The 25,790-nt window shown below is 36.1% G+C and overlaps 3 protein-coding genes across 3 annotated transcripts; 1 reads left to right on the top strand and 2 right to left on the bottom strand.

The window, feature by feature from the left end:
• Positions 1-2,715: 2,715 nt before the first annotated feature.
• Positions 2,716-11,240, top strand: LOC113727624 (vacuole membrane protein KMS1). Its single transcript, XM_027251888.2, has 8 exons — positions 2,716-3,135; positions 3,948-4,159; positions 5,178-5,256; positions 5,775-6,071; positions 6,864-7,021; positions 7,690-7,806; positions 8,465-8,644; positions 10,747-11,240. The coding sequence occupies exons 1-8, from the start codon at positions 3,051-3,053 to the stop codon at positions 10,897-10,899; spliced, it is 1,281 nt and encodes a 426-aa protein (XP_027107689.1). The 5' UTR covers positions 2,716-3,050; the 3' UTR covers positions 10,900-11,240.
• Positions 11,241-12,079: 839 nt separating this feature from the next.
• On the bottom strand, positions 12,080-14,005 carry LOC113727623 (F-box protein At1g55000). Its single transcript, XM_027251887.2, has 2 exons — positions 13,416-14,005; positions 12,080-12,811 (listed from the first exon to the last, which is right to left on the bottom strand). The coding sequence occupies exons 1-2, from the start codon at positions 13,872-13,874 to the stop codon at positions 12,437-12,439; spliced, it is 834 nt and encodes a 277-aa protein (XP_027107688.1). The 5' UTR covers positions 13,875-14,005; the 3' UTR covers positions 12,080-12,436.
• Positions 14,006-15,115: 1,110 nt separating this feature from the next.
• Positions 15,116-18,560, bottom strand: LOC113727622 (protein AUXIN RESPONSE 4-like). The gene is made up of 2 exons (XM_027251886.2): positions 17,201-18,560; positions 15,116-15,475 (listed from the first exon to the last, which is right to left on the bottom strand). The coding sequence occupies exons 1-2, from the start codon at positions 18,413-18,415 to the stop codon at positions 15,242-15,244; spliced, it is 1,449 nt and encodes a 482-aa protein (XP_027107687.1). The 5' UTR covers positions 18,416-18,560; the 3' UTR covers positions 15,116-15,241.
• Between the last annotated feature and the right edge of the window lie 7,230 nt (positions 18,561-25,790).

Raw genomic sequence — 25,790 nt, 5'->3', positions numbered from 1 at the left:
GTCCAGTCTGTCTACCATTGCCTACGGAAAGAAAAGGAAAGAATGAAAGCTCAAAAATTCACCAAGAGTGCCATGTGTCAATGAGACAGCAAGATAAGATATATTTTTTAAATTATTAATCAATTTATATCCTGGTTCGGGTCTAATACGGGCTGGAATGCCATATTCCATATCCGACCATTTTTTGTTTAATAAAATGGATCCGGATCCGAATCCGGATAACGAAATTATATCCCTACCTGTACCCGGAATTATTTGACGGATCTCGTCCGGGTCCAGGTCGTTGACAGGCCTACTTGCGAGTTGCAAGTAACAATTTTTGAATTCCATTATTAATGTCCATGCCTATGTATATATGAACCCCAGTGCAGTTCTAGAATTGAAAACAAATAAGGAAAAATAAAGGCAAGGAAAAGTTGATAGATGTGTGGCTTATGGACAGAAGAAGTATGAATCATGAAAGCGATAGAACATTATTGTCTCGGTTCATCTAGGAAGGAACCGAGGAATTTTCGTGGTGGCATGAGTTATGGGGAGAAAGGGAACACAGAGGACAAAGACAACGGTGATGGACCTGATGGTGTATACGCTGGGTTCCTTTGGCCTTTCCTTGTTTGCCGAGTGATACTTTCTTCATTCCCCGCCCCCCTCCTCCCCCCCCCACCCTTTTTTTTTTGTTATGCTTTTATAAGATGTTGTCTTTTTCTTAGATAGTATAAATAAGTAGAATATTAAAATATTAATATACAAAAACATCTAGAGGGGCAGTGTAGGGTTTTTGTATTACCTTTTCACTGATTTGGATCAACAACCCGTTAGTAAACTAATGGGAGGGAGCAATTTGTTATGCAATGTTAAAGCCAAAGGGGATGATTGTTATTTTTCAAAGTTTAGGGAGTCTACTTGTAATTTGGTAAAATTACAGGGGAAGTAAATGAAATTAATCCTATTATTGTCGTCCCGAATGACACATAATAAACGTGTTACACCATTTCAGTGCTCCCGTTCACATGAACTAATAGTGGCAACAACTGTCGATAAGATAAGAGAAACAATTATGGCGTGTAAGAATGGCAATGGAGCAGGGTTTTCTTTCTCGTTCCGTGCCTTGAAAAATTCCATTTCCCTTCCCTGTCTTATCCTTACCCTCATCATCGCCCTATCCAGGCTCACACGCATTTGAATGAGTGTCTATTTTTACTCCATTTATTTTTTTTAAAAAAAGACATAATTATATTTATACCACATTTGTATAAAAAGAACACCATCCAGAAATTCAACTACAATGTCCATTATTGAAAAAAAATAAAATTAAACACAATCAAAACTTCAAATATAGCAATAATGTCAAAATTATACAACAAAAGTAAAAAGAGAAAAAAAAAATGAAGAGAGTCAAGTTAAAAAAAAAAAGCTAATAATTAATAACTGCAATTATACTGTATACATATTGATGCATGTGTCCATACACATGTAACAGGACGACAATGGATGGATAAGCCCTTCCTATCCTCCACCTTAGGGATGTAATCGAGTCGAGTCGAACTTGAGTATTACTATACTCGAGTTCGACTTGACATGCAAACTCGAGCTCAAGTTCGATGATTGTTCACAGAACTTGAGCTCGACTCGCATTGGATTGAGTCAATGCAAGTCTTAGCGAGTTTGACTTAGAAATTTTCATTTTTCTTGGCAATTTTTGAGCGAAAATGCATTATTGTCCTTTAAAAGTTTTCATACTATTCGAAAACATTTCGTAAATTCAATTACTCTTTTGAGCATAAGCGTAATTTCATAATAATAATATATTAAAAAATTTAAATTAAAAATTAAAAAACTCGATAAGGTTCGACGAGCCTTCGAACATTGCATCTGAATACTCAAACTCGACTTGCTCGACTTATCGAACTCGGTCAACCTGACTCCGAGTCAAGTTTTTGACCGAGTTACTTGTGAGCAGCTCGATTTGATTACAAGCCTACTCCACCCTATTTAAGGTGAGGGAGAAAAATTGGCTCATCCTTCTAAAGTTAGAGTTTTTAACGAGTTGAGCAGTTTGTAAATATGCTCATGCTCGACTCGTTCGAGTTCAAAAAAAACTTAATTGTTTAATAAACGAATTGAGTTTGAATACAATATTATATTTGTTTAATAATTGAGTTGAACTCGAATTTACTCACGATCTATTTGAATAATTCATGAACACATATATAATTATAAAAATAAATAAATGCAATTACAAAATACATTTAATATTATTAAATAAATATATATATATTACTTTTACTAAAAAGCAATTACACAAAAATTAGTATTATTTATTTTTTAAAAACAAGAAATACAATTAAACTTATTATAAATAATGTATTATTTATTAAAAATATAATTAAATTATCTCCAAGCAAAATTCAAGTCATTTAATTTGACAAGTCGAGTTGGAACTCGAGCTCAAATATTTGTACAAATAAACAATTGAATTCTAGCAATACTTATAGTTCGTTGGATACACGAGGCAAACTCGAATTTTGTTTGTATAATAAATATATGAACAGGACGTGAATACCAAATATTTGGCTCATTAAAAGCTCTACCTCGGACTTCGGAAAAAAAAAAGAAAAGAAAAGAAGCTCTACCTCGGACTAGGGGTCCTTCAATTGCTGTTCCCAATGTTGTGGTTAATTCTTTAAAAGCTAAGTATTGAGGGATCCTGTCGTAAATGCCCCTAGAAGTAGTCCAAGAAAATGACCACTTTTTCTGCTTCGGAGGATTTCAGCGTCCCGCGTCCGCGTGAGTTGTGTCTGTTTCTTGAAGGAATCAACCAATCCAAACAGCAGTTTGACGTTATTATTGTTTGATCCCGCATATTTCCAATCATTCTCCAGGATAATGGTTCCCCAAAATCCTGGGCATAATTTTCCTGTAGATTGAACTACATTAATTTTTTTTAAAAAAGCTTTGTTTGAACAAATCCCCCCTTCTTATAGCATCGGTTTTCTCTTCAAAATCTGATATTTGGTGGGGGGGAAAGATCCCAACTTTTCCGGCAAAAAATGGCGTCCCACGAAGAACAACAGAAAGAAACCATCTTCTCATCGTCGTCATCCTCTTCTTCTTCTGATCAATCTTCTATATTAGGTCAGTCAGCTTCGTAATATCAAAAATTTCATCTATGTTTGAGGATGCCTATGTATTTGTAGTTTTTTTTTTTTTTTTTTTTTTTGGTGGGGGAGGAGCTTTTTTACCCTTTTTATTCCTTTTGGTCTGGCTGAATTCGTGGGTTCTGTCTACATTTTCTTTTTGTTATGGTTTCCAAGTTTGGGTTTGTGATCTGTTATCTATGGATTAAGATGATCTGGCAATCTAATTTTGTTTAGATGACTTTCTTTTAAACTACAATTATAGTTCGCTTGAAGAAGAAGGCGATAGCAATCTTGTTTTTTGTATCCAAAATGGGCTTGGATATAATAGGAGCTGATTAAGATAACTGAAAGGCCAAAAGGATAAATTGGTGTTGTTTAGATAGCATGAATTAGGGACTTGAAGCTGGATTTTGAGAAAATCCTTTCATAAATGAAATGGGAATTTTTAGAGATCCATTATATTTTAGGTTATAAAATTATGGTTAATCAAGCTAGGTTTCAATCATTGTGATTCTAATCCTCTGCAAACTAATATGTCGTGCAAGTCCTATGGTATTAATCTTACTTAAGCGATAGTATACCTGTCTATAGTTATAAACTTATTTGCTAAATCTCTAGCTGAACCACAGGATGAAGTATGGAAAAAAAAGTTTCTTTTGTCCATCTTTTTGGATTATTTGGTACATCATTTTGATGAAACTTGCATGGTTTGATTTCATAGAGTAGTGTTACATTTCTCAAAATAGAACTCAGTTTGGGGATTTCCTTTTACTTGTGTCATGCTAAACAATTTGTTTGTGTCTTTAGAACTTCGTGACAAGCATCAGAAGGAGCTGGAGAACCTGACATTGATGATACAGCCACTGAAGACATTTAAGTTCTTTGTTCTTGCTGTTGTTAATTGCCTTCAGCAACCAATACTTTACATTTCTGCCAAGAGAAGTTGGTTTGTCCTCATAAGTATCCTTGCCGTGGGTGGTGGAGTATTGATCAGAACCCTTTGGAGGCCAGATGAAGAGGTAATAAGCTAGCATTTCAATTTATTGATTTTATTACCTAAAGTCTTAGAGCTGTGGAAGTGCATTAGATATTTTGTCCCAATATGAACAAAAGCTTTCTGTTATTATTTCGAAATTTAGAATATTATTGCTGTTTATCTTTGTCCCACTTCCAAAGGTCGTTGTGGCTCTTAGCAATTAAATATATTAGTAAACAGGGTTATCTTCAGCTTAATGTTTTATAGCAGATCAAATTGGTAGGCTTACCACTTACATTTGCCTTCTGGATTAATAGCTTCAGTTACTTGTTTAGATGTGACATGAACTGGATATTATATACCCAAGATTTTGAGTATTTATTAGGTATAGGTAAGAATCTTATTGGAGCTGATATTCCCCACTCCCCTTCCTCCCACCCCCATAAATAGATGGTATATTAACATTTTGTTTGCCGGAAGGAATGGTTACTTATTCTCCATTATCTATTTCTGTCAACTTTATTTTCTGTTGCTGTGAGTTGTTCTTTTGCTGTATCATAGTGGTTTTAAAGTGATTGATGAAAATCAAGAGATGATGCATTGTTTCATTACTTTTGCTTAGAATCTATTTTGGGAAGTGCCAGCAGGATCCACTTTCTTGGGCAGTGCCCATCATTCCTCTGTAGATTTGTAAAACCTTTATCCAATCTAATGCTAGATAAATCTAAATCATATCCATGAAAGTACCTCCACATTGTCTAAGTTTGGCTGGTTCGTCTTCTCTCGACTTTCTGCACTTTACTGGATAACATTTTCTGTTGCTTGCAGTTACTGACCTTCTTGCACTCAATTTTTTACATACCCTTTATCTTATTAGAAAATTTACTTAATACATGCATTATGGAATGCTTTCCTTTTGCACCTCACCAATGTCTTTATGCTTGTATAACTCTTGGGTTATTTGTTGAATGATTTGAATTGTCTCCAATACATATCAATGTATGTATTGCATGTATACTTCTTTATGCTTCTTACTTCTAATTACTACAATGGTGCTGCAGTATGTTCTGGAAATTGGCAAGTATCTCGAGTATGGAATCTGGTGGTTGGCTCTGGGTGTGGCATCATCAATTGGTCTTGGTAAGCGCAAATGAAGCAGTTACTGATCTTTTTATAGCTCATGATATCACTGCTGTTTATGCAGAATTTCAGTTGTTTGCTCTTTTTTTTATCTACAATCCTGTTTAAATGGCAGTAGTATCTTATTGTCTTCGCATGTAGAAAGGAAAAGAAAAAGATAATTCTGAGGTTTTGTGAGTATTTGCATTAGGCCCTACATGAGGTTTCAACTTGTTAGCATGTTGCTGTGCCCCTCCACCACAACATTCTAAACCAGAATGTCCATTAGTATGAAGGGGAAATGTTCCTTCAATTGCTGGTTATTTTCCCCTTCCCCAAAGAAAATCTGGCCTCAATTGTTTTCCATGTCTAAAGTTCCTTGAATACTTAATTAGCTTCAATTTGTAAATTATTGTTGACTTACTGAAACCTCCCTGAAGCTTAAATTCCTCTTTATTTCACAATAATGGAAATGTGCTAGATCAGGTTTCCACTTTTTACTGCCTTCCCTTTCTCACCATCCAGTTTTATGTCTCCAGGGTCTGGTTTGCACACCTTTGTTTTGTACTTGGGTCCTCACATTGCATTGTTTACAATGAAGTCTGTGCAATGTGGACGGTTTGACATAAAAAGCGCTTTATATGATACAATCCAGTTCAGAAGGGGTCCTTCATGGCTGGATACTGATTGCTCAACATATGGACCCTCACTGTTCCCGTTACCTGGTTCACGGGTTCCATTGACCAGCATATTGCATCAGGTTGAACTGGAGGCTATGCTATGGGGAGTTGGGACTGCACTTGGAGAGCTTCCCCCATATTTCATTTCTAGAGCAGGCAATGAGGCTCTATGTTTCTATATCACCCCTGGAAAAGCTTTTAATTTCAGTTCATCTTTTTGTTTGTTTGTTTCTTTTTCCTTAGTTTTTTGCTGCTTTCTTCTTCTTCTTGGTCTGGGAAAAAGGGTTGGGGTGTCAAGGTCTGTCTATGCTTTTTCTCTTTTATGGTTTTCTTCAACTAAAAACCCTAGATTTTACTGTATTCTATTTCACATGTTTATTATATTTTTCCTTCACTGAGTCAGGTGGGGTGATTTGTATATCTAGGTTATTTGTATTCTCTGTACATGTCAATTTATTAACTCTGTTGAGGGATTTTGTTGTTAAAGTGATGACATTTTTGTTTATTAGATTTTAGAAAAGTCTTTGGGTTTTTCAAGTTGATGATGCAGATATGTCTGTTTATGGGGAGAGAGGGATGGAGGGAGGGAGAAAAAGTAGTTCCTCTTGAATCTATGAACAACAGTTATTAGGATCAGCTTGCATTTTTGTAATAAAAAAAGGATCAAAGGATGCTCTTTAAGGAAACTGATCTTGGCTGGCTGGAGATATTCCAAAGTATTCCAGGAATTGTACATATGCAGTTGAGATTTGCTGTTTCAGGGTCTAATTGCATATTTTCTGATTCTTCAGTTAGCAACTTTAAAATGCATATTTGCTTATTCTTCAGTACATTTCATGATTTTGTCTTTGTGGTGTTGAATCTTGCGTTGCCTAGAGTAGTTCAATATGTTCTATTAGTCACTCGTCTTGGGCTGTATGAAGTATTCTAACTCACTACCAAATGCAGCATATATATCTGGTAGGAAGCTTGAAGTCATGGAAGATGTGAATGCTTCTTCAGAAGGAGATTGTGGAATTGTTGCAAATCATCTAAGTCAAGTGAAGAAGTGCTTCCTTTTGTACTCAAAACATTTGAACTTCTTCACAATTTTGGTTCTTGCTTCGGTAATTTAATTTTAATCAGCTTTGCACTTCTAGAAGTACTTTGATTTGTGCTGAAATTGTTTACTTCCCTTTTTGTTTTTCTGGCAGCTCAGCAAATGCTTCAATCATTTGCCTGGCATACATTTCATCTATTGCAATTTCTTGATCTCTAATTAATGTGGCACTTGTTTTATTGGTCCTTCTCTATCATGTTTGCATAGAAAACGGTTTTCCTTTGTAATTCTATATGTCATTTATAGTTATCCAGGAGCCCCTGTTTCAAAGCAAAGTCTCAAAAGTGTTTGTCACTGCTTTAATTGTCAATCCCTATATATGCAGTATTTGTCTTAGCTTTCCATGAATAGAAGAAAGAAAGTGCTTCCATTTTCAAAATTTATTATCTTCCTTTAGGTCTCCTCTTTCTTTTTTGCTTCTATTCTCTTTTAAATACACCTCATATTTCCTCTCAGAGACTTCACTATTTGACTATATCTATATCTTCTGTCACTGAAAGGGAGAAGAGATAGTATCCTCAGAATGATTTGGCTGCATTTCTTTCTTTCTTGAGAATGTGCATAGCATTTTTTGTCTTGTGGAAGCCAGATAGATTTTATAATTTGCTTTGTCTAGAGTATGTTTTAGATCATATTAATAGCCTTCACTAGTTCTGTCTATTTTTCCCCTTTCAGGTGCCAAATCCTCTGTTTGATCTAGCCGGTATAATGTGTGGACAACTTGGTATCCCGTTCTGGAAATTTTTTACTGCAACCCTGCTTGGAAAGGCAATAATTAAGACTAACATTCAGGTTAGCAACTTTCAAATCAGCTTGAGAATCCAGGTGTACACTGGATGTCTATATACTAGTTTTTGTCTGTGTCATTCAATTTTTTATTTGAAACAATCATATAGTGCTTGTAGTACATTACCTATGTTAAAAATGGTGGATTAATCATTCGCTATGTTGATCGAATCAGTCTTAAGCTCCTGAAATTCTGTCATGTCTCCAAATCTTTGGTTTATATCTGAGGACAAAAATCATACTTTTCCAGATGTGTGTCTTATAAACCACCAGATAATTCTAGCTGAGTTTGATGTTTGCAATAAATCTTTGAATGAAATCACAATAGTACAAGTACTGCATAATATCCAGTTAATGAGTAAGAGCACATTTAAGGCCCTTAACGGGTTAGATGAACATTTAAGGCCCTTCTGTATTGGCTGAAGTAGTTGTCATAATCATCTTCCTTTTTCTGAAAGGCAAGATGAACATACTAAAACCATTTTTAGTTTCTCTAATATTTAATGTTGTTTGTCTTGCCAAATCAATTTGTTTGGCTTGTCAAGCAAACTCTCCATAAAGCCTCATGGGACTGAGATTTTACTTCTTTCTTGTTTGACATGGCACAAGATAATTATGGAGAGTTCGCTTCCAGTTGTTGACCCTTTGCTTTCACTCTTTGCAGACATGTTTTATAATCTCAGTTTGTAACAATCAACTTTTGGACTTGATTGAAACTAAATTAATTTGGTTTCTGGGCCTTGTCCCTGGAGTTGCTTCTGTCTTGCCCAACATTGTGGCGAAGTTGCATTTTGTCAGAGAAAAATATATGGAAGCCTCTCCTCTCACTCCCTCCAATGCCAAGGTAATATTTTTGTTTTACTTCACTACTTCCTGCATTGATGAATATATGCTTCTATAATGGCCACTTTTTTGGTTTCTATACCACTTATATACACTTGAAAATAATGCTAATAATGATCAGCTTTAACTAAAATACTTTCCGAGGAATTACTCCTCAGCATGTCAAAGGTTGGAAAGTTGTTTCTGGGAAAACATTGATTTAGACATGGTTTAAGGGAGCCCTGAGGACTGTTGTTAACATTTTTGTTGCATCCCCAAAGACTGTATAGTATCATGCCTTGTTACATGGCTTAATCTTGACCACATGATTTTCAGGCTACCCAAAGACTGTATAACCCAGCTGTTGCCTGAATGTGATTACAGGTCATGGATGTAGTAGTTATACAAAACTTTTCTCTAGGATTGACTACACTTGCACTCCTTGAGATTTGTTGATACTGCAACTAGACACCCTTAGACATTGTGGAACCCTTTATTAGGAACAAAGAGAAACAATCTATATAATGTTGTTAAAGAATACATAAATTAAGAAAACAAAAACCTTATAACTTTCTTTTAACTGCCTCCATAATAACCCCCCCATTTACAGTTTCCAGCTAACTTGGTTACAGAAATTCTTTCGCATCTGCAATTCTTGAGCATTCCGATACTGAACTGAATGGATATTTCCTCGGTCTGGAGCCAATCTCATCCCCAGCCAGATACTTCTCTAGTCCAACCTAAACCTCAACAGCTTCCACATCCCATTCTTCCCCTCTTGCCAAGTGTTAACCACATTCCCAGGATTGAGCCGACCGACCAATCCACCTCTCCTTCCCTACCTGATTTTCCCTGCCCCTATGAACATTTGTGCTTTCCCTTTCCCTTCCTCAACTTCCTTTCCCAATTCCTGGCTGCTACCCCCAGTGAAAGCCACTGTAAACACACCATTGCACTTTCCTGAATATAGTATCAATTCCCAATCAACATACGTGTCAACAACAGACCCTTCCCTCCCCTCCTCACTGTGCTCCCTCCACTCAAACTGTAGGCCCAATCCTACACTCTTCCCCTTGCTGACTGCAGTACCCCTCCCCTGCTTCCTGTCCCAGCCTTTCCAACTTTCCGTCACCTCCTGGAGTCCCTCCCCCTCCAACAACCCCCAAAAACTCAATGAGAGAGCCAGGATTTGTCATCGGAAGAGGGGGGGGGGATTCGGAGATAAAAGAATGCATAAATTGTTCCAAAATATAAAATTTATATTTTTTTGTAATTAAAGAATGTTAATTGAGATGTAAAAGCTTTTATTTTTGTTACTGCAAATGACGGTTTCAAATATAAATCAAATTGAATTAAGTGGAGTATTTTTCTAGACACGAAGTAAGGAAAGTAGAAAGATTACATCTTTGTTACAATACTACACATATAAAAAGTTATACGTACAATTGCAATTTCTCAAAAGTTAGGGGCGACCACCCTGCTGGTCACCCCCACCCTTGGCCACTGTCCCCGCTGCCTGTGTCTGTGTCCTTGTCTCTGGGCTATGTATACTTGTGATCATTGTTAGATGGTTGAAAGGTATACCTTTAGGCATGTCTCTCTTTGCATGCATCTTTCAAGCATGTGTGAGTGTGCAGTGCAGCTCTGTATCTGTCTGTGCATGTGCTGTGTGTGTCTGTCTGTGCATGGTGTCAAAGTGATGACATCATGGGGAAGAGAAGGGACTGGTGTTGGACGAGGAAGAAGAAGGTGGCGAGGAATGGAAGCATTTACCAAAGAATGTGTGTATGTGTGTGTGTGTGTGTGTGTGTTTTTTTTTTAATTTTTTTAAATAATAATTTCAAATTATAGAGCTTGTCATGCTGTGGTTACCCTGGGATGGTGGTGATGCGCTTCAGACTCCTTCAGTGTGCATTGCAAGGTTTATTTTCTAAATGTGACCGTTTAAATGGGTGGTTATTTAGTATTCGAGCCCTCAAGGTCTGAATGTAGCATGGATGACTCTCAAGGAGTTGTACATGTAACTAATTGTTTTCTTTAAAGGGTTTTTAGGAAATCATCGTAAGCTGCCATGAGTGCATAATAAAATCGTTCTGCACACTTATGCTTACCTTTCTTTTTCAGGTGAAGAAGTGGAATATTTCCTTGGCTTCATTTTGGAACTCTGTTGTACTGCTCATTCTTTTGAATTTTTTGGTCAAAATTATAAATGGAACAGCCCAGAGTCATATGAAGGAACAACATGACAAGGAAATGGCTCAGCTGGAAACCAATTGAGGTATTTAAAGACCTTGAGGAAAAATTAGGAGCCTACAGTTTGCTGTAGTTTTAGCTTTGCTATATCAATTATAGGTTCATGATTTGAACCAATATAGAACTCTACCAATGTACAGATTCGTTGCACAATATCTACCATTAGTAGAGGCTATAATTTGATTGACTGCCTCGTCCTGTATATTCCACAGATGTAAACAATAGGGCAATGATTGGAAGTTGGAACGTCTGATTAATTCTCTTTTGGGCTGTCAAGCTACATTCAATTCAGTTGCCAATGTGTATAGGATAATCTGTACTTTGACATCGTTACTTAATACTGTCATGCCCTTTTGTTGTGTGGATGCGTAAGACGGAACTATTTTACCTTCTGTGGCTCAGAAATTTTCACTACTAGCAACATTGCCTGGTACTATGGCGTTATTAGGCTTCCAGATTTCAATCTTCTGCAATGACTTTTTGTTGCTAGTGTCAGGACAAGATTACATTTGTACAATCCATTATATTTTAAGTTAACGTTATTCTAGTTACTTGTCTTCTGTATCCATGACATTACTTGGTATCCTTTGGCATCAGCTAGGTAATCAACTTCTTAAATTTACACCAGTTTCATCTGCTGGAGCAATGAGAAATGTAACTATTCAGATTTTCCATTTTCCTCTTGGATTTTAACAGCCTTTGTTTAAGTGTGATATCGTTCATCTTCAAGGCATCAGAATTCACAATCTCAAGATGTACATCCACCGGCTATTTTGATGGTAGTACCATTTTACGATGACTTTAGGACGACCGTGTTCTTAGCATGGCAAACGCTTGTGGTCACCTTCCAAGCTTCCAAACTTCCAGCAACCTCATTCAGCTGCAAATGGTAAAGTACTCGTACAACAAATCCTTGTAGAAACTGAAAAGGCCATATGACCAGCATACAGACATAATCTGTAGTCAAATGCAGAAATCTGCCCTATATATATATATATATATATATATATATATATATATATATATATATATACATATATATATACTCGCATTAAAGAGTGAATAAGCAACACCAAGCTATAATATTAAAGAACAGCTTTCTTACAGAAAAATAAACATCTTCACACTACATGATTAAAAATCAAGTGACCCATCGTTTACATGTTTTAACAAAGAATTTCATGAAGTGCAATGTACAAGAAGGTTAACAAATTATCCTTCTCATTTAAGTAACAAGCTTTAGAGTACAGAATCCATGCTCCAGTGTTTCAACCAGAACTTACAAACATTTTATAACAGACAATTTCTGCCATTACTTGCAGGCTTTATTCAGTTAAGTTTGTGAACAAGGGAATCTTCTTCACAAGAGAGATCACGTTTAAGGCATGGATACATGCAGATGAACATGATGCACAAGCATAAAAAACATACACCAGGAAGCATCCCCTATACAGGGCTCGGTTCAAAGCAGGCCAGTACAGCAAGAAGGTAGCTGCCCTTCGAGACTACATACTTCTTGAAATTTTCCAAGACAAAGTCTGGTTCTATGACTGCTCTAAAATCAGGCCAACCCCATGTGCCTCTCCCATCTCAGATCCTCAGAAAATTGTGTCATAGCAGCTCGAAGGTCACCATCAGAAATAGATAAGTAATATTGCGCAGTTTCACCATCAGCTTGCATGCTCCTCCTCAAAGAGTCAATCACCCTTCTTCTCCCCTCTTCTGTGGTCAACCTATTTAACAGATTACCAAGCTTTCCATCAGGGCCACCTTCAAGATACAGAACTGCTACTTCCCTTTTAGCATAGGTATCTAATTCTATGTAGCATGTGCCATTCACGAGAAGCTCTGGTTTGCTTACAGGAATTAACAACCTCTGTCTTGAGTATATGCCATGGTCACTCATCATATTGTTCAAGCGTTTGATGTCCATAACCTATAAATAAAAATAATAAGGTAACAATTTACAATTATTTGAAATTTTTGAACAATGAAAGTAAGCTTTTAGTATGGTCTATTAGGGCAGTAGTAAAAAAACAGCCATAGAATTTTCAATCATGCAATAAACAAAGTCTTCATGTGCTAAATAGCTAAATTATAAAAATTTCTGCCAGGGATGTATGAAAGCTCTCAGGAAAACAACCAATGGAGGGGGGCTGCTGTAACAATTCTACGATAAAGCAAGCAAGAACAGTGTGTTCAATAGCAGAACAAAGATTCTAAACTAGCAACTAACCAGCTGCAGTAACTTCACAGATCAAAGAAACAGCTGAAGTAAATTCATAGAGCTGATTTCCAGAATTGTGAATTCCTGCTTGCAATTGTCTTCCTTCGCTGTTCATATTACATCCCTTCTCTTCCTCAAGTAGATCAGGTTATTGATGCATAAGCTGCATCTTATCTTAAAGCATAAAAGGGGCCAAGAGATCTTGTGGTTCTTCTTTGGACCCAGACGACTAAATTTTTCAAAAGCTATTACATAAATGAGACATGGGTAAATTTGTCTGTTCAATATAAACATTTGCCGCTAAAGTATATACCTGAACAGAGTACTTAACAGCCAGGCCAGCCACGGTGTCGCCGCGGAGGAGGTGGTGAGAAATGGCGAATTTGGAGATACTATTATCTCTCCAGAAGCTTCCGGAGCTAGGATCACCGATAACATCCTTGATTTTCCACCGAGCTTTAAAAGCCCTCGTCTGCATTTCCCTGTCGGAGGCGACAAAGCTCCACAGCCGGCAAACGCAGCCCGCGCGTGCCAAGTCAGATAAAGGAAGTTTTTCAAAAATAGCCCGGAGAGTGTCTTGGCATAACAGGGCAGAATAATTGGAATTCATCGGAGATATGGTCATGTGGGTTGACTCAAATTCTCCATCTCCGCCTCTACCGCCAGCGGCGGAGGAGGAGGTGGTGGTTGTGGATAGGGGGGATTCTTGAGGCGGGTTTATTAGGGTTTGGAGGAGTTGTTCTTCTTCTTCTTGATTGCAACAACATCCCATTATTTGGACTCTTGAGTGGGGTTTGTGGAGATGGCCGCCGGCAACTGGGCCGCCAAGAGCTGGGGAGTTGAAAGTCTGTGAAGAAGACGGAGGAAATGAGATACGACTGCAAATATTTGGTCACAAATCTTTTGCCTTTTCCTTTCTCTTTTTGCAAAATTTGATGCGAGCCCCCAAAATATTATGCTATACTAATTATTGCCCTCCACTAACAATAATGAGAATTGCATTAAGCGACCTTGGATCGAATTAACACATTTTGATAGATGTTATTAAAATACGAGTATTGCTATCAATTACCAATGTTGTTTGCATTTTAAAAACGTTTTTGATGAATTACAAAATTAAAATAATTACTATTTTTACCGTTTTAGTTTAAAAATTACTGTTATTATTATTATTCATATTTTAGACACATATTTAACATGCTACGAACGAAATTTAATCAATTTGTTATTGTTATTATTATTCTTACTTGTGTCTTTAGAACGTGTTAAATAAGTTACCGAATTAAATTAGTTTAAGAATATATTTAAAGTAAATTTTATATACACTGACATGCATACATTATTATCATTAAATTCATTGCATATGCATAAAAATTAAATTTTAAATTTAAATTTTATATAGTTATTATTTATTCAATACTGACAATGATTAATCTGTAAGTTTAAGGTACATGGACCAACTTGCACCACCAATTTCAAGCAAAAACTAAAATCTCACTTTGTCGGTTAAGAATTTGATGTGTATGGGGTTGTATTGATAAATAGGTTACTAAAGGAACTGAATTGGAAAGTGTTTTGTCAAAGTACACTTGAATACTCCTCCTCGCCAAAGTGCAAGAAGCAAGCAACAGCTCCCAAGTCCCAACTAGCAAGAATTGAAGCATATATCACAGCCACAAGCCATAAATGAATCAAGAAAGTGATATTGGCATCAAGCTTAGCATCATCTCAAACCAAAGCAAAATCAATACATACTGCAGGAAAGGGAACACCGCAGACATTACAACTGAAATGTTCTCCTTTTAACAAGCCCTCTTTCAAATTTTCTCTGTTCAGGGCATAGAATCCTACCTGAGTTGACAATCTGCAGAAAATTACCCTCCAGAAGAAGAGAAAAAAGCAGCTCCACAGCAGTCAGAATAGTTAGCCACCTCAGGTTGACAATCTGCAGAAAATTATCCTCCAGAAGAGAAACGTTCCACGATAGTTAGCAAAGTTAGCTACATCATCATCTTTGACACTCGAAAAGGAATCAACTGTTAAAAAGCATAAATGGAATCTGGCGTGCGTGGATCTAATCTGAGCCTTCAAAAGGCGAGCTTATTTAACTTCCATTGCGTCATAGGACAACAAAACAGATTACACGGCCCACCCATGACCAAGCCCGTATGCATCCGAATATCCAGCATGAGCATGACCATCATGCCCATGGTGATGGTGATGGTGATGGTTATGGTGGTCATTGCCTTTTGCATCATCAAGCATCATCTGAACGTGCTCTGGTATTGGCTCTTCCTCAGATTGCCTAGTGGACTTTGGTAATGCAGAAATGAACTCATAAATACTTTCAGCTATCTCCTCAGAAACATGCTCCTAAAATTGCAAACAAATCCAATCACCATAAGAGGACTTCAATAAAGAAAACAGATAGAAGATCAAAGAAATATACTAAATAAATATGTCCTTGCAACTTTCTAGAGCTGAAATCCAAAAAAGAAAGAGAGAATGGGTGCACTGATGTGTACAATCTACCTCAGAAAGAAGATGTAACCATGTCCTCACAAAACTATTTTAAAGAACGCATGCAGTAATGTGTACAGTTCATCTATATAGTGGGCTGTGGTTAAATAAGAGTATAATCCATCTCTAAACTGGATTGTACTTAAAAGGGTTGTGTGTGTGTGAGTGAGTGAGAGAGAGAGAGAGGCTGTTTGGACAAATTGACAATTCCTTCCCACACAACAGCCCTCCCTCCCTGACCCAAATATCTTCGTCCTACAGCCTCATTGTTTGGAAAAATGAAATTTTATTTTGCTGAACAAAGCAAAAAGACCTAACGAAGTCAACAAAACAATATTTTTTCTAGTTTCCTTTTGATATGACTTTAAAAAAATGAGTATATATATGTAAACTGCAACAACAGAAACTGCATAACAATTGAACTGCAGGATGAAGAAACTGGAAACAGGATATGCTCAATTTACTGTATCCATTTTCTTTTTCATTTTCACAAGAAGTATCTTTATGTATAGTTGCTAAACATTTCATCTCATCTGAAGACAATGCCAATTGCATCACCATTGATTGACATACTGTTCTTTGTTAATAGAACATCATCAGGTAGGCGTCCTGCTGCAACTAAAGACCAATGTGCTTGAAGGGAAATTTTTGTGCCCAAAAATACTAATAATGTTTTTCTCTAATTACAATTCAAAATATTAAGAGCCATATCTTATCAGTCATCACACTAATACTATTTCCCTATCCGTGATTAGCTGTCTAGTATCTTATAGCATACACTTAACATTTGGCTGAATATAATAAGCTCACTAAATTCTGGTCATAGGCATTTAAAAAAGATAGCAATCAAGACTCGAGACATAGGACAGAAAACACTCCCTTATGTATTCAATTTTCATCCTATTTTATGAAGACTAAATTTAGAGAGAAAAGACGCCAAATGTCGACAGACATAAATTTGCAGATTTCAGGGACAAACTGGAAAGAGCAGTAAAAATTTAGCAAAGAGCAATATGATCATGAAAGCCATGAATACCAAAACTTTCTGTGCTTACGCAACACAAGAGGAAAAGTCACCGGAGATGTTAAGTCTACTTTGTAGTTCATACAAGCTTGTTCAAATTCTTCTATGCCATAAATCTGCATAAATGTGGGATTAAAAATTTTTGTTTTCTGGCAAAAAATCCATTCTGCAGAGTCTCAGACTCGCACCCATTCAATTCTACCCCTTTCCCAACTAAGGAAGACAAAAATCATGGTGCTTCTGTTGCTGCTTCAATACCGTTCTGCGTGCAAACTTAATTACACTCAGAACCCTATATTCTATGGATGACAAACTATGTCGAATTCATACAGCAACTCTTTAAGGCAGTTGGACGACTAACTGATGCACTGAGTAAAAGAAAGAGAACCATTATTAGGCCCTAAATTGTGCCCGAGACAAGCTAGTATCACAATATGGCAGCTAAGTAGTCATTGGAACTTATTGAACAATTTTTTGGCTCGCATGCAAAGAAAGACAATTCAGAATATCAAATGATTGAGGCAAAAAATGCAATGAAAAGTCTATATTCTCACCTGTGGCCACGCTCCACCAGAATGGGAGACAAGTGTAGCCTGAGAAAGGGCATCGGCAACCCGACTGCCCTCCTCACTCCACTCTTTGGAAGAACCACTAGACCAAATCACTCGCATTGGCAAGTCTTTCACCTCATTCAAACCACTCCATTCAGACAAGTCCAAACTATGATTTGCCCTCTTAACCATCCCAACCGCTGACCTCCTTCCATTCCTTCCCTTCAAAAGAAGCCTATGAGCCTCAGCCTCCGCTTTGCCAACAGATTTCAAACAATACTTTCCAAGAACGCTCTGAAACACCAATCCAACCCCCAAAACCGCCTCTCTCACCACTGGCAATTCCAATGCCCAAGAAGGCAATGCTGTTCTACTTGGTACACTGTCAAGCAAAGTAACACTCCTAACCAACCGCGCATTTTCCAATATCCAATTAGCACTCAAGCCTAATGCAGAATCATGCAAAACTAAGTCCACAGGTGCCAATCCCATTGCATCAATAACCTGACTCAAGACCCTCCCCATCTCTTCATCACCTAATTCAATAGCCTTTACAACCTCCCTTTTCGAAACCCGAATATCATCCTCCTCATAATCCACATACCCCTTTTCAATCAGCTGATCAAACCCCCAGAATAGACCCCTTTCTTTAATCTGACCATAAACCTCCCAAAACCCCCCTAAAACCCCACCACTACCCCCAACATTCTCTTCCGCCACAACCACGGACTTATCCGAGAACCCGGAACCAGGTAAATCTATAGCAATAGCATGAACCCCTTTAAGGCCTAAAGATTTAACAATCCCCTGAAAAGCAAAAGAGCTGCAGCCAAACCCATGTACAATCAGTACTCGATGATCAGAACTAAAGGGCCCATCTTGAATTGAAAAGGCTTCAACTTGGGGGTGATTTGGGGTGAGTTGTACCTTAAAAATCCTACCTTTAGAATAGTGCTGGCGCAGATTTGGAGGCAGGTTAAAGAACCATGTCTTGGGGTCCTGAGTAGAGAAGGAGGGCAGAGAAATGAAGAAAAGGGTAACTAGAGAGACTGTGAGGGTGAAGTAGAACCAAAATTGAAAAGGGTTGGTGTAGTTGGTGGAGGAGGAGGAGGATGGTGGTGATGAAGTGGTGGTTTTGGCTTTGGATTTGGATAAAGGCTTAGGGGTTGTTTCGGTTGAGGGTTTTGGTGGGTCTGGTTCTTCAGTTAAGATTGCCATTGCTACTACTGGTGAAGTTGAACTGATACTGGCATTTATGATGTTTATGGAACTCCAAAGAAAAGGGGTTGAGGATACTGCTCTTTTCCTTGCTCCTCAGATCTGCCAAGTGCCACATCCGTAACTAAAGTGGAACTGTGGAAAGGAGAAAGTGCAAAAGAAAGTTCCACACGCATGCGGCCAATGCTTAAGCTGCGATCTTGCACTCGCAGTATAAATTTTGGGGTTAATTGCAAAACACCTTCCTGAACCATTTTCAGTTTGCGGAGTGGCTCCTAAACTATCGATCCTGCGAACCAACGATCACCAGAAAAATCGTCTGGAGAGGTTTGTTTGGAACGTAACTCAACATATAGAACATTATAATTTTATGATTCCATACATGATGCTAAAATTCATGTACAATATGTGATCTTATATATATATATTTTTTGTTTTAATCAAATCACGATCGCGAATCTTTCTAAATAATCGCAGGACGGTTATTACTTGCAACCGTTGTTGTCCTAACTCCCAATTTTAGCATTTAGCACTCTCAAATATCAAGATCATATCATGAACATTTCGTGTTGATAAGCTAATTTGGATCAACATGTCATCAAACACAGCCATGATAACTAGGTTGCAAGTTTCCACACTTCAAAGGCACCCAATTTTGTTTAAGCATCCTATCTACATAAAAAATGTGGTAGGTACCAAATCACAAGCATTATTCTTCGATAGGTAAGATTGAGTGGGAAGAATACTGAATACCTCTATAACTGAATGGAAGAAATGTGTGACAATTAACTTTTCCCTTTTTTTTTTTTTTTTTTTGATCAGAAGTACGTTGGTTACAATTACCGTTTCTTTGAATTTCTTCAAGTAAAGTAAATTCTTTTGATTTAGTGACAATTAACTTAAGTTAGACTTTGGAAGTCAAGAAGGTCATATGAGGTAATCCAAGAGTTACCTCTGCAAAATTAACAAGCATCATATATTCAGGAACCCCATAAATTTGCTGTCATGTAAGTTTTTTCTCTTTTTTTTTTTTTTGGGTCAAAGCTATCATGTAAGTTGAGCTGCCCCATACAGATATTGTCTTTCTTTCAGCAAAAATCGTAATATAACTGAAACAAAATTCATCTGCAAATGTCAGTCAACTTGCACTGCCGATTGACAATATACAATAAAACTTTTTTCTTTTTTGGTTTGATGTGAATTCCATATGGACATGGTAACTTATTTTTATTGTGATTAAAGACGTTCTTCTCTTCATATATGATCAATTCTTATCATTCCATACTTCCATTAAGAATTCTGTACGTCCTTCAAAATTTTGTCACATTAAGTTCAATATGTTTAAAGCCAACAAGTCGAAACACAAAAAGTTTTTAACTATTGACATTATCTTCTAATTAAGTAAATTCTACAACTGCATAGTTTTACTGGATGTAAATTCAGATAGCGAGGAAAAGTTTGACGTTTGAATAGAAAGAAAAGAACCAAAAAAAAAAAATGGAAAAAGTTCAAGCTTCCATCGATATGTGGAGAATCCAATCCGCCATTGTGAATTTTCAAACAAAAAGGGAAAAAGAAAGAACCCGAAAAAAAAAAACAACAACAAAGAAAGACACAAAGCAACTAGGTACCAGTTATTGTGCTGGAAATTGATCATACCACAAAGATACAAGTAATCAATAGTGGTCATTATTAGCCATTGGCAGGAAACTTTCAGAACCAAGTTAAAAGCCTTCCTTCTAGCTATCTGGTGGATTTTTCAAACAAGTCCCAGTACTATTTTTTTTTTCTTCATGCATTTTCCTACGCAGCAATCAGGGCAATGATTGCAGTCATCGCAGCAATGAAGCTTAGGAGGAGAATGATTTTGATGCGTGCCCATGCATTAATCTGCGTCCCAGATTATTGATAGAATATATACAGCCAGTGAATGATCTAAGGCTCTGGCTCCAGCTTCCTTACCTGGATGAACAGCCCTCGCAAAATCAGTGCCACTGGCAGCAGCTGAAGGATTAGCAAGGCCGCACATACTGAATGAAGGACGTGTATTAACCCCAAGGACGTGTATTAAAAGAGTGTGATACATATATATATATATATCCCACATATCTTCAAGCTGTTTCTTCAGCAGTGGACGGCAGAAAACTCTTCTATAGGTTGCTAAACAGAGGAAAATTTTGGGGTTGGGAATTTTACTGAATGAAGAAAATCAAGTCCGGCAACAAAAGAAGCTCACTATACGTGGTCACTGTCAAGCACTTAAATCATTGGCTGCCTTCAGTGGCTTTCTCAGATCGAGCTTTTACTCCCATCGATTCCCACTCTCCCTAGATTAAAATAGATTAAGTTATAAGAATGCTACCATTGCGACAAAACAAAAGAAAAAAGAAAAAAGAAGCTCAATGGAGAACTGCAGATACCTACGTTGGTTGAATATATATAATTTTATAGACTGCAAATATCATAGTGCAGAGAGACTAAAAGATGAAGAATAAATATTTGTTTCAAACACATTATTGTACTGAAGCATTTTCAAATCTTGTTACGTCCTGTACTATGGTAGTTTCAGTTTTTTTTTTTTGGTTGAACTAACTCTCAGTCATGTAGTATTATTGGACGAAGTCAAGAATCCTGCGCATTGTAATAATCTACTAAATTTACCTTAAGAATAAAACTCTTGGGGGTTAATGTTTAATGAATACCACGAATCCTGCAGAAGAAGATGTGCTTCTTCAATTTATTTTAATGACTGCTTTCTGTGCTAGGCTTTTGATTTGCTACTCGTTCGTAAGCAAAATTGATCTTCTAATTCAGTTTCGTTATCTTGAAGGAAAATGAAGAATCCATGGCAATTTTTTCCTACTTTAATTTTATTTTTTCACATATATTTGCGAATATGATTTATGTTGAGGCCCATAATATATATATATATATATATATTGTGAAAGCATTTACTTGATTTTCCTAATTTTGATGACAATTTTCAAAATTTATCTTTTAATTACGATCCCAATTTCCAGGACGTGTAAAACGTGCAAGATATATATATACGATCTATTAGCTGTCATTTTGTTTAGTAATGGTCATAATGAGATGTTACAAAGCTCCCAAGATCACAACACAAACAACATGGGAAAACAAAAGGAACACTTTAATTTAAATTGATTTGGTTAGATATCCTAATATTTACCATTTATCCTCTTTTCTCTTTCGGGCGATATTAAATCGGCATCGAACTTAAATTCCATTGGTGTGCATCCAGTAGGAATTGAACCTACGAATTCGTCAATTATGAGTTGGGCGCTTTAACCATTCAGCCATGGATGCTTAGCGGGGATCCTCGTACATGGTAAATAACCAAATTCCAATTGAAATGAAATCTTTAGGATAAATCAATGCAATTTAGGAGGAATCAATGAAAGGACGTCAATTCAAATCCTGGATTTTCGAATTGAGAGAGATCAAGAATTCTCACTATTTCTTAGATTCATTGATCCAATTCAATTCATTGGGATCTTTTATTCACATTTTTTTCCACCAAGAACGTTTTATAAAACACTTTACTCAATATTGATTTAGCTCGAATAACGCAATCAATTCCCGAGTAAGTTCAACTCAAAGTTGAGCGATCTTAATAATAAATGTTCTTATTTTCATTTACTTCTAAATTTAATCAAAGTGTAAAATGTGTTCTTCTCATTTTACAGAGATTAGATTAATATTATTTAGCTCTATTCGAGCTTTGACTTTATATTAGGTGTTCTACCTTGTTGGAATTGAATATAAGACTCATATAAGTTTAACTCGACTTAGATTATGTTGAAACTCATGATGGAATGACTCGGATTTCACTTGTTTGTAATCTTAATACTAGGGAGGGACAGCCCGCGCGACGCGCGGGAATTTGGTGCTTGTGATTCAAGATAATTAATAATTATTGTTTAATATTTTATAGTATGGGAACTGAAGTTTGATGATTTTATCATGTGATTTTAATAGAAAAATTATAAGTTACATAGTGAGTCAATAAAAATAATGTGCAGTAAGACATCCTTATCGTTATACTATATAAGAATCCGTTGTGATCAAAGGTTATGTTTGAATTTCAACTGCAAAGATAAGGGTAGTTTGAAAATGTAAGAATGTTTGAAGTGCAATTGAAAAATATTCAAATGTCTCTTCTAAAACTTATCCAAGATGATAAAACATTTTAAAATATCAATTGGATCTTTCATCTCTCGAATCTATATATGTTCGTAAAAGATCCCTCAAGTAATGCTTTTGATTTCTCCCTCGACTTAAGCTCAATCTGAATTATCAAATCAAGTTTATCCATCAATCACATTGTGTCTAATCTAATCTAAAATAATTTTATTTTTTACTAACTATTTATATAATTTGGTGGGTATAATACGACTTAATCACATGTTTCTTACAGAGATAATAATGCCCAAAAATGATAGATAGATAAGAAACTTAAGTGGTCTTTTTCAAAGTTTTGTAGAAACTATTCAGATTTGGAGTTTTTTGTTAGGGGTATTTCTTTATAATCTCATAAATAAGTTCAAATATGCATAATTATTAAAGATCTAAATTGAAACTATCTTGATTATAAAAAAATTGGTGCAAATAATATTTTCTAAATTTGAAATCGTAGAAAATGGTAAGTAAAATCAGAAGAAATTCCTCATATGAATTCGAATTGCAAACTATAGGTAGAAACTGCTTAATGATATTTTCCAATGTTTACTTGTATAAGTATCCAATATAACATCTCTAGTTAATTGACTCGTTTAAACTATGGATAATAGTTGCATCAATCAAATTAAGAAACATTATCTATCATTGTACAACATACAATTATGAGTAAATGAATTAATACAATGCAATCAAAATGGTGTTGTAGCTAAAACATTTAAACTCATCAAGTTCCACTACAAATTCTTTTACATAGTATAAAAAAATAAATTTTTTGTATTTAAAACTATATAAACAATATAATACAAGAACGAGATCATAACATAGAAAGCAAATAGAGTGCAAATGACATCTTAGTACTATGTAGCATGATTAATTTTCTTTTTTAGTTTCAATGAAATACAAAATTCTAAATTAATAAATTTTAATAAACACAAGTTGAATTCCAAATCATATTACATGAAAAAATAACTACTTGAACCATAACTGTTGGAATGTAGTCAACAGGTCCCTAGAGTCAATAATAATAGGAGAAAATTCATGAGAAATAAGGTTATTTGACTTAAATAAAGAGATAATATCTTGGTTGAGGAGGAAAAGACGATGTAAGGCCTGGTGCAACCCAATGAGTACAAACAATTTCACAATGATGCACAAAGATATATCAAATTTAAGCACAATAAAGAAAACTTAATTAAAGAGAAAAGATAAGAAATGCAAACCAAATATCAATCCAATAGCTTCTTCAATAGATGGCGATGCTAACCAAGATGTACAAGTGAAGGCTCACTCCTTCCTCACCCCAAACACACTTTGGTTGAGCCAAGGAGTTTTACAACTATTCTAGTTAACCCTCAACAACCTACACTTGAAAGATCACTCACCCAATTAAGAACTATTTTATACAAATGAGGCAACCTTCACCAAGGTTTTACCACTTCAAGTGATAGGTTCACCTTCACCAAGGTTTTTCTCCTCCTAGAGAGTAACCTTCACTTGAGCAACCTCACAACCCAACTTTCCCAACCCCTTATACAACCAACAAAGAATCTTTCTACTCAAAAATTTTACTTGTAAGCTTGTATTTTGTGTTGGCAAAAGTTCCTAGTCTTCTTGTGCTTTGGGGTTTTTATAGAAGGTGAGAAATGGCTCCAAAAGGCTCTCCAACGGTCAAATATTAAATGCTGTCAAAACTAGCCGTTGGCCTGTCGGACGTCCGAACCCTGCGTCCGAACGTCGTCAGAGAGTCATCAAATCTTTGCGAAATTTCTCGGACGTCCGATGCGACCGATGTGCGTCCGAGGCGTGCGTCCGATCCTTCCGGACGTCCGATGCTTCCTCACGAGCGTCCGACAGAGTTTCCTTCTTGATGTTTTTCATCCTTTCGGACGTCCGATAGCTTCCTTTCGGACGTCCGACATGAGTGCCCTGTTTTTGCTTCTTCTTTTGTGCCACAAGAATCTGTTCTAACAAATTGCTCACATAAAAACATTAACTCAAATCTACATTTTGGTTTGTTAATCATCAAAATCAAGGATTGATCGACCAAGGTCAACAAACGATAAAATTACTTTTCTGATTATTTAGAAAGTAACAACATTATCTCAAATTGTACTTTAACCAGAGACAGGATCTCTGAAATTTACTAAGAAAAACAATACAATTAGTCAATTTTTGGAATTAGAAGTATCAAAAGGCAAACTATATGGAATTCTTGAATAAACCAATCATCAGAAAAAAAAAACTACAATCGAAGAAGACAAACTTAAAAAACTCACCTCAATTTAAAGGAAAAACTATATATTCCACCAAATATTTAATAGTCATAATAAAATTAAAGAGGTGAAACCGAAAAAGAAGAAAGGGTATCGACTAAACATGGAGACATAAATATGATAATGATTGTTCAGATAATAATTAAGTTAATTAATTGTAATTAAAATCCAGTTATGTAAACATCCAATTAATTCCTTAATGGATGAGAAAGGTTTTAGGAAATTGGAAGGCTTGGATGTTAGTATAATAAATGATTAAAAGGACTTTTATGTAATTCTATCAAAATACAAGCTTTATTCAATTGTACTTGATACTCAACTTGACACCAAACATTGTAACATACCAAACCTGCCCCTAACCTTAAATGTTTGAAAGGTTATATAAGTAATTATAGTGAAATTAAAGCTATAATGACTTGTACTCAATATTCCAATTACTTTTTAAACACTCTCATATTCCCAAAATAGTCTCACCCCTGCGGTTGAAATCTAGTCCTAAACTCGTTCTATCAAAATACAAGCTTTATTCAATTGTACTTGATACTCAACTTGACACCAAACATTGTAACATACCAAACTTGCCCCTAACCTTAAATGTCTGAAAGGTTATATAAGTAATTATAGTGAAATTAAAGCTATAATGACTTGTACTCAATGTTCCAATTATTTTTCAAACACTCTCACATTCCCAAAATAGCCTCACTCCTGCGGTTGAAATCTAATCCCAAAGTCGTTCTTATCTTTACTATACTAAAAGCGTCAGTTGGCTTAGCTACAGTGAAAATGGGCCGGTTATAGCGTGATTTGTGTGAGATTGAGGGGCGGTTTGGTCTTTTGTCATTCGGTGGTGATGGCTTTGCTGGAATTGCTCGAAATTTCCTGCTATCCGCGTGGCTTTGTCG

Source organism: Coffea arabica, chromosome 2c (genome assembly GCF_036785885.1).
Source record: "Coffea arabica cultivar ET-39 chromosome 2c, Coffea Arabica ET-39 HiFi, whole genome shotgun sequence".
NCBI classification, from domain to species: Eukaryota; Viridiplantae; Streptophyta; class Magnoliopsida; order Gentianales; family Rubiaceae; genus Coffea; species Coffea arabica.
This window is presented reverse-complemented; position numbering and strand designations above follow the sequence as displayed.

Excerpts from the sequence above, each read along its gene's own strand:
- LOC113727624 (XM_027251888.2), top strand. The coding sequence starts at position 3,051 with ATGGCGTCCCACGAAGAACAACAGAAAGAAACCATCTTCTCATCGTCG. Across the intron at positions 3,136-3,947 it reads TGATCAATCTTCTATATTAG|AACTTCGTGACAAGCATCAG; the intron begins GTCAGTCAGCTT and ends TTGTGTCTTTAG. Across the intron at positions 8,645-10,746 it reads TCACTCCCTCCAATGCCAAG|GTGAAGAAGTGGAATATTTC; the intron begins GTAATATTTTTG and ends TTTCTTTTTCAG.
- LOC113727623 (XM_027251887.2), bottom strand. The coding sequence starts at position 13,874 with ATGGGATGTTGTTGCAATCAAGAAGAAGAAGAACAACTCCTCCAAACC. Across the intron at positions 12,812-13,415 it reads CTGTTAAGTACTCTGTTCAG|GTTATGGACATCAAACGCTT; the intron begins GTATATACTTTA and ends TTTTATTTATAG.
- LOC113727622 (XM_027251886.2), bottom strand. The coding sequence starts at position 18,415 with ATGGCAATCTTAACTGAAGAACCAGACCCACCAAAACCCTCAACCGAA. Across the intron at positions 15,476-17,200 it reads CTGGTGGAGCGTGGCCACAG|GAGCATGTTTCTGAGGAGAT; the intron begins GTGAGAATATAG and ends TTGCAATTTTAG.